The sequence below is a fragment of the Labrus bergylta genome, chromosome 16 (assembly GCF_963930695.1).
Source record: "Labrus bergylta chromosome 16, fLabBer1.1, whole genome shotgun sequence".
Lineage (NCBI taxonomy): Eukaryota > Metazoa > Chordata > Actinopteri > Labriformes > Labridae > Labrus > Labrus bergylta.
The window spans coordinates 459,501-468,037 of NC_089210.1; the positions used below are offsets into that span (position 1 = coordinate 459,501).

At 43.7% G+C, this 8,537-nt stretch overlaps 2 protein-coding genes and 1 non-coding gene across 3 annotated transcripts in view; 2 read left to right on the forward strand and 1 right to left on the reverse strand.

Moving 5' to 3' along the window:
- The window catches only part of LOC136183055 (galectin-2-like), a 4,910-nt gene extending 4,442 nt beyond the window's left edge, over positions 1-468 (reverse strand). Inside the window, exon 1 of the mRNA XM_065964867.1 lies at positions 342-468. The gene's annotated coding sequence lies outside the window, so the exon portion shown is untranslated. The remainder of the gene's footprint in view (positions 1-341) is intronic.
- The window catches only part of pick1 (protein interacting with prkca 1), a 7,932-nt gene extending 2,934 nt beyond the window's left edge, over positions 1-4,998 (forward strand). Inside the window, 10 exon segments of the mRNA XM_065964866.1 lie at positions 713-779; positions 857-946; positions 1,032-1,085; positions 1,586-1,648; positions 1,729-1,862; positions 1,945-2,037; positions 2,267-2,317; positions 2,818-2,880; positions 2,882-2,963; positions 3,168-4,998. Of these exon segments, the coding sequence (XP_065820938.1) occupies positions 713-779; positions 857-946; positions 1,032-1,085; positions 1,586-1,648; positions 1,729-1,862; positions 1,945-2,037; positions 2,267-2,317; positions 2,818-2,880; positions 2,882-2,963; positions 3,168-3,436 (966 nt within the window). The 3' untranslated portion in view covers positions 3,437-4,998.
- A 459-nt stretch (positions 4,999-5,457) lies between these two features.
- On the forward strand, positions 5,458-5,530 carry trnar-ccu (transfer RNA arginine (anticodon CCU)). Its single transcript has one exon. It is a non-coding gene; the product is annotated as a tRNA-Arg (tRNA).
- Positions 5,531-8,537: the final 3,007 nt, after the last annotated feature.

The window sequence follows — 8,537 nt, forward strand, 5'->3', positions numbered from 1 at the left end:
AAAATCATTTCAAAAATAATCGTTTTTTTTCAGTTTTTTTTCAGTTTTTTGTGTACTTTTATGTAAACGAGGTCTATTGGCCCTAAATTTAAAAGAAAAAGGAAAAATGTGTGTTAATGGGTTGGACTGAAGACTAAAGGTGTCACACTTGATTGAATGAATTTATGTTCTATACCTCACATGACAGTCAAACCAGACGGGGTCAGCGTATATCAATCAGGAGAACATTACGAGGGTTACAGTCACACCAACGACTAAACGACCTCCAGATCAGCTGGTTCAAAAAGAAATCCAGAACATTTAGAACATAAAAAGAAGTGTAGAAGAAGAACCTGACTCACGTGTTGATGCTGCAGACGAGTCGATGTTTAAAGGTTGATTCTGTTGGTGTGACGCGCTGCAGACCGACCGCTCTCTCTCTCTCCTCTCGGATGAATACTTCCAGACGAGGCTCACAGCGCCGGGTGACCTTCTCTGTTGTTTTAGGATCCTTTTGTTTGCACCCGGGACATTCCCTGACTTCCTGCATGATGGATGAAAGACAGGGTGCACTGTGGGATTTAGAGGATTACACTGTGAGCCGTGATGAATGTCACACTCATCACCATGAAGCTGGCAGAGCATTCTCTTTGTTTCCTGTCAGTCTGACACGTGAAAAATAACTTTTGTTTAATGTGTTATTGACTTATTTACGTTGATCTCGTCTCCACAGGAAGAAGCAACAATTCAGTACAACAAACTTCAGGCCGACCCCAAACAGGGGAAGTCTCTGGACATCGGTGAGTCTGCTTCTCAGTGAGGTTTCTGACTGTGCAGCGTGAGGTCACTCAGCCTGTCCTCTTGTTCTGTGTTTCAGTTCTGAAGAAAGTCAAACATCGTCTGGTGGAGAACATGAGCTCGGGCACTGCAGACGCTCTGGGACTCAGCAGAGCGATTTTATGTAACGGTGAGATGACCACGATCGTGAGCGTTGATTCATGGTAGAAAGTAGAAATACATGGTGGATCATGTGGACTCCTTTTGTGTTTCAGACGGCCTGGTGAAGAGACTGGAGGAGCTGGAGAAAACAGCCGAGCTCTACAAAGGTGAGGAATGACATGTGGGAAGGGAGCCACAGGGGGCAGTGGGATTCGAACCCGGGCTGCCCGCTTGGAAGACTACAGCCTCCATATATGGGGCGCGCGCACTAACCCCTGAGCCACCAGCGCCCCAGCAGCAGAAATGTGTGTTGTAGAGCTGCAGCTCCTGGACGAGTCTAAACTCTCCCACATCCTGTCGTGTCCTGAGGATCTCATGAAGCCACGCCCTTTTCTTCTTCTTCTTCTTCTTCGCTGCTCGTCTCCTCAGAGTGGACACACATACTGAACATCCAAAAGTAGATATTATCCCGACTGTTGTTTTCATCACCTATCACGTCTGCGCTGCACGCTCCCGTCTCCTGCTCTGCGTCCCACTCTGCCTCTGGTCTGAGACTTTAATGACAGATCTGAGGCAGCTGCTGATCTCATGAAGCCACGCCCTCTTCTTCTTCTTCTTTGCTGCTGATCTCATGTTTGATTTTGTTGAATCTCTGTTTTTCCTGCAGGACTGATGGAGCACACAAAGAGACTCCTGCGAGCGTTCTTTGAGCTCTCTCAGACTCACAGAGGTCAGTGACGCTCGCTAACACAGATTCAGATCTCTGTTGGTCTCAGCTCATCGTCTGCTGTGTCATTTTTGTATCTTCAGCGTTTGGTGATGTGTTTTCTGTCATCGGCGTGCGGGAGCCTCAGGCCGCAGCCAGCGAGGCTTTCGTCAAGTTTGCAGACGCTCACCGCTCCATTGAGAAATACGGGATTCAGCTGCTGAAGACCATCAAACCTGTGAGTATAAATAAAGCCCGGCTCTGAAACACGTTTAAGAACATGAGATCGATCGTCTGTTTGATGGTTTGTTGTCGTGCAGATGCTCCACGACCTGAACACGTACCTCCACAAAGCCATCCCCGACACCAAGCTCACCATCAGGAAGTACCTGGATGTGAAGTTTGAATACCTGGTGAGACCTTCTCCCTCATCAAACAGCTGTTCATCACATGTGATGGAGTCAACATGACCTCTTCATGACCTCTTCATGACCTCTTCATGACCGCTTCATGACCTCTTCATGACCGCTTCATGACCTCTTCATGACCTCTTCATGACCTCTTCATGACCGCTTCATGACCTCTTCATGACCTCTTCATGACCTCTTCATGACCTCTTCATGACCTCTTTGTTTCTTTCAGTCGTACTGTCTGAAGGTGAAGGAGATGGACGATGAGGAGTACAGCAGCATAGTGAGTCCTTTCAATCCTCATCGTTTCTGCTTTCTGCTTGTTGGAGATATTTCATTGTTGGTTTGGTGTTTAGTTTTCTAATATTTGGGTGTTGTTGTTTATTTCATTATTCTACAAGTTTTCTTTATTTAGAATAGATTTTGGGTGATATTTTCTTTTTGCTAGTTGTTTATTTAGTAAACTTAGTTTTGCATTAGTATTTTTATAACACTGTGGGCACCAGAGGCAGGTAGAGGACCAGCATGCACCTGGGTGGGCGGCAGGAGCCACGATGTTCTTTGTTCGTTTGTTTGCTTTCTTTTGAACCAAATAAACCTCAGATCTCTTCGTGGTCATTGGACTTCTTCTGCCTGCGTACATCACATTCCCATAATGCATCAGTGGTCATTTCATTATGTTTGATGTTAGTTTATTTAGATTTGTTTTCTTTTGGACAAATATCCACTACAGTGTTATTGTGACGACCCCACCGCAGCATCAATAACGTTGTTTTCCTGCAGGCTATGGGCGAGCCGCTGTACCGCGTCTGCACCGGAAACTACGAGTACCGTCTGGTGCTGCGGGTGTCGACAGGAGGCTCGGGCGCGCTTTGCCAAAATGAGGAAAGACGTTCTTGAGAAGATCGAGCTGCTGGATCAGAAACATGGTCTGCGTCTACTCATCCTTTACACTTCCTGTTTTAATGAGGAACAAAGACGAGATCAGTTTGGTTTCATGTGAAGTCTCATTAAAGGATCGTAGTGCTTTCATGTGTCCACCCAGTTAAATAATCAGGATTCTGTCTGTGAACATCTGCACCCAGCTGAAGGAATACAATCTAAGTTTTATCTCTTCTGATTTTCCTCTGCAGTCCAGGACATCGTGTTCCAGCTGCAGCGCTTCGTCTCAGGTATGTCTCACTACTACGACGAGTGCTACGCCGTCCTGAAGGAGGCCGATGTTTTCCCCATCGAGGTGGACCTCTCCCGCACGATGTTCAACTACGGCAGCCCGTCGTTCACCGGAGAGGAGGAGGAGGACGAGGACGAGGAGGAGAAGGAGGGAGGAGGAGGAAGAGGAGGAAGCTGTGAGGGGAGACGAGCAGAAAATGGAGCTGAGAAACTGATAGATGATGTATGAGAGTGTGTGTGTGTGTGTGTGTGTGTGTGTGTGTGTGTGTGTGTGTGTGTGTGTGTGTGTGTGTGTGTGTGTGTGTGTGTGTGTGTGTGTGTGTGTGTGTGTGTGTGTGTGTGTGTGTGTGTGTGTGTGTGTGTGTGTGTGTGTGTGTGTGTGTGTGTGTGTGTGTGTGTGTGTGTGCGCTCTGAAAAAGATGAAGAACTACTGAACTTTAAAGCTGCTGCTGATTGGATCCATGTGGGTCGATTGGTGGAGTTTTCTTTATCTCAGAAACTTTAAAGGTCACATATGTAAAATCCTCTTCCTCATGTGTCTCTAGTCCGTCTACAAACCCCCCAATGATGAGAAAGTCCATCCTCTCCGTCTTCTGCCTGCTCCACTTTTCAGAAAATGTGTGCTCAAACAGGCCGTTTGGAGATTTTCCCTTCATGACATCACAAAGGGCAGTAGCCCCTCCCCCAGGTGGGTGACACTCCCACAGCTAGGTGTTTGTTCTGCCCTCTGAGTCTGCCTTCTCACAGTAAACAATAGGACATGGAGCGAGAAAGACCAGAGACACCCGAGCCCTTCCAGAGAGGGGGCGTGGTCAGACACAGCTCATTTACATATTTAAAGGTACAGACACAGAAACAGCCTGTTCTGAGCAGGGCTGAAATAGAGGGGTTTATAGACATGATCAAATACAGGATCAGAGTGGATTTAGAACAAGAAACTTCACACACATGTTTTGAGGAGCTCTGAGACTTATTTAAACTGAAGAAGAAGAGGAGGATATGTCACCTTTAAAAATCAAAAGCTTTATCACTATTTAACCTTTCTGAGACTCAGAGAGTCCATGTTACGTTAGCCTGAGTGTGGTGCAGCACAGGAGGATTTATATTCTATGAAGTGTGCCTTCTTTGCTCTGAAGCGTTGTGTCGATGTGCTTCACGCTGATTGTTAAACGTCTGAATATTTACGTCACTTTTTGCTTCTTTTCTTTGGGTGTGATTTTTAAGACGGGGTTTATGTCGCTGCTTAAGATGTGTATTTTACGTCTTGACACTAACAGATGAATAAAATGTGAAGGTGTGGAGGAGACAGAAGCGGACATATTTGTAGTGCTTTATGAAGGATCGTCTTTCTACTTCCTGTCTCAGCTTGTTCACAATGACGAGCTTAAGCTCCCACAGCTTCTTATTTCACGGTCGTCTTGAACGATGTTTAAGTTATTATGATATCACCTAAAATGCACGTGCGTTCATTTCTCCTCTCTGCGATGAATGAAAACATGTATGAAGGGAAAATGTTTTAATCTGTATCACTTCTTGTCATTCCTACTTTATTTATTCTCCTGTCCTGCTGAGTAATATAGATTCCATATTATATTGATTATTGTGTTTGTTTTCTTTGTCGTTTATTTATCTGTAAAGTGTATAAAATGATTATTTCACTGCCTGCAGCTGTCACTAGGGGGCAGCAGAGCCTCGAGCACACTGTAGCATGAGAGAAGAAATGATCGTTTCTCTTTGTTTTCTTTTAAGACTTTCTGGAATATAAATCCAATAAAATGATTTTAAGTGTTATTGTCTCTTACACCGATCAGATGATGAATATTTACAGCTCATTGGCTGATAGAGTTTTTATTTCAGCAAAGGGAGATCAGGGCCACTGAAAATATATTACTTTTGATTTCCGATATTTATTACAAAATTAGATTTCTGATTTTAATTCCAGAAATCATATTTTATTTTTCCAGAGATAGATTTCTGACTATGAAGTCATTTTAAATAATAGAATAAATAGATAAAAGTCAGATTTCTCACTCTGGAAAAGTCAACATTCAGGGGGCTAACCCTAAACCCTCTGAATTTAAAGTCAGAACTTTGAAAATTGTAATTTAACCTAAAAAACTGATCTCAGAATTCCCGCCCTTTTTTCGGAATAATAATTAATTCGTAATCAGATTTCTAACTGAAAAATATTATTGTGTATTATAAAAACAGATCATAAAATCTCCCTTTATGACGCTGTACTGCTATCTAGCCCCAGTGGCCTAATGGATAAGGCACTGGCCTCCTAAGCCAGGGATTGTGGGTTCGAGTCCCATCTGGGGTGGAAGTTTTTTTCTTCTCATTTTGAAAAAAGACTTGATGTATAACACCGTAACCTTCATCATGTGACTCATATGTCCGTTATGTGTGTCTAAAGTCACACAAACACACGGCGTGTCCTTCAGCTCGCAGCCAATCAGAAGCCGTTCCGCTCTGTTGCTACTCAGATTTCCAGAGAAATTCCCTCCGACACATGACTAACTATTTCCTCTTCGTCCTATAAAAACAACAACACCTTTAGGGAAGTAGTTAGTCAGTGTGTGCAGCGTGTTTAGCGTTAACTCTTTCACCCGCCATGTTGTCACTAAAGAAGAGTTTTTATGTGTTTGTTTTATTTTTCGCGGGGACGACCTCCGTGTGTGCTGACAGTAAGTAGGTCACTTTCACGTCTTACCCTGTGTGTGTGTGTGTGTGTGTGTGTGTGTGTGTGTGTGTTACAGTCGTTATGATATGAACTCAAACCACCTGCCAGCTGAATAAATGTGTTTACAGTCTTTAATGGTTTACACTGCAGGACAGAGTTTTACGGAGCCCCGGAAGGTCCAAAAAGTAAACAACGTTTGAGACACATTAGACCAGTGGTTCCCAAAGTGGGGGTCGCGGCCCACTGGGGGGATCGCGGAACACTGTTAGGGGGGTCGCGAGATTCCTTTCAAAAAAAATATGAACATGGTTTAAAATTGGATATTTCACAGATTCATTTGAAAATACAGTAGGTTAAAAAAGTAGTCTTAAAGTAGTCTTACAATAAATTACAAAAATAATATGATGGTGTTTGGGCTATTGTTTGCTGTTTTAATGCCAGTGTTTTGACCTAGTGTGTCAAATGTGGGGTCCCAAGTATCTATCACCGTCATAATGGGGGTCGCAAGCTGAAAAGTTTGGGAACCCCTGCATTAGACCACCTGAGGGTTTTAACCTCTAAGGAGCCGCTGAAATGCTAAAACAGTTTTGTTTTTTAATATACTAGCCTACCTTATTATTATACCCTGTGCGCAGAAGTTAGACGATATGTTGCACAAGATATTAACTTCTTAAGTTGAAGTTCTCTAAATTGTCATTTGAACTACACAAAGTAGGCTACACAACTGCAGAGACTTGCTGACCCTAAACCCTCACCCGTTTTTATTGATTCTGCACTACAGGAACTAAGAACTATTTTAGTTCCTAGAACCCGTTTAGAGGAACCTTTTTAGTTCCTGCTTCAGATTAGGTATCATGGCGGTGCAAATGCTGACAAGAAAAAAAGTCTTCATGCTGTGTAGTTCTCAGGAAACTCCCCAGTGAGTAGTTCCTCTTCAAAAAGTCCCCAGAACTGTTTGGTCCGAAAACAGCTAATGGTACCTTCTCTGAAGCAGGCGCTAAAAAGGTTCCACTAAGGGCTTCTAGGAGCTTAAATACTTCCTAGGGTTAGGGTTCCTGCTGTGCAGAATCAATAAAAACAGGGGGAGGGTTCCAACATTTCCTTGAACTATGAAAAAGCACCTACGGTCTAAAAAAGCCTTTTGTTGAGTCGTTAAAGGGGAACTCCCTAGTGAATAGTTCCTCTTCCAAAATATCCCCAGCTTGGGTCTGAAACTCCTGATGAGATGAAAAGTTGTTCCTCTACAGAAGACAATTAAGAACTAAAAATGAAGAACGTAGGAATATGATATGAGATGAAATACAAAGACACGAAGGTGGTTATAGATAGACCGAGACGTACCTGAGACCAGAGTCCAACCACTTTTTGAAGGTCTCGTCTCTGAATCCAAAGCATTTTTACTCGGTCTCAGACTGGGTGGTCTCTGGATTTTAAAATCAAGACCACCACTGATTGGCTATTTTTTCACTGTCATTACTGATTATAGATCATAAGGAAAAAGCCTCTTTCTAAAAGAACAAATCACTTCATTTCATTCATAGTTTGATTTTTATCAGAATCAGAATCTGGGTTTATTGCCAAGTACATTTACACATAAAGGAATTTGACTTGGTGTATTGGTGCTAAACAATTAACAAGGAAATAAAACAGAACTAACAACAACTTGAATAATACAGAATAAGAATGGTAAATGGACTTGAGCTTATATACTGCTTTTCTAGTCTTTCCAACTACTCAAAGCGCTTTTACACCACAGAAGAAGATATTACAATATATAAAATAGAATTTAAAAATGTAGAAAACACAAAAGGTTCAATGTAGGAGTGACACGCCCGCTGCAGTGATTTGTTGATGTTTATGTCTTTATGAGTTGACGCTGTTTGATTTCCTGGGACTCATCAGCCTCACAGTTAGTGGATCCTGTCTTCTCCAGAGATGACCACAGCCACGGTGTCTGGGACGCCCAGCAGAAGAGCGTCATCCTGAAGGAGGGCGTGGTGGAGACGGAGGGCGATGCATATGGGTACCTGAATGACACACCCTGACCACCACGGGCTGGGGCGTCCTGGAGGTCCACGCCGGGTACGGACAGACTCCTGAAACTGACGAGCTCACCTTCTTCCTGGCCGGTTACCTGGAAGGTTTCCTCACGCTCAGTAAGTCCAACGTGCCGCACGCTCCTCTTATCAAATCAAATCCACCGCTGAGTCTGAGGAAACACGTGTTCCACTTCAACCTTTGACAGCGTCCAGCAGGCGCCCTCATGATGAGGTCAAACACACAATCATCAAAACCTCAACATCAGTGATTATGAAACGCTTTGTTTAAAGGTTAAAGGTCACTTTAAGAGCAGAACCAAAACAAAGTCTGCAGACTCGGAGGGGACGATGGAGCAGCTTCACTTTGACTCTGTATTTCATGTATTGACTCGTTTGTTCTCGTCTGTGCAGGCAGATGATGGATCACTACACCAACATGTACCCTCAGCTCATCACAGACCCAAGATCCTGGGCCCGGTGCAGAGCTTCATGGAGTGAGTCTGTTTCTCTGTCACCATCTTTCATATCGTCTGTCAGAGGGTTGAAGGTTCTCTAACATCTTCTGACCGTGGGCTTCGCGGTTCTTCTCTTTACTTCAAAACGTTTTT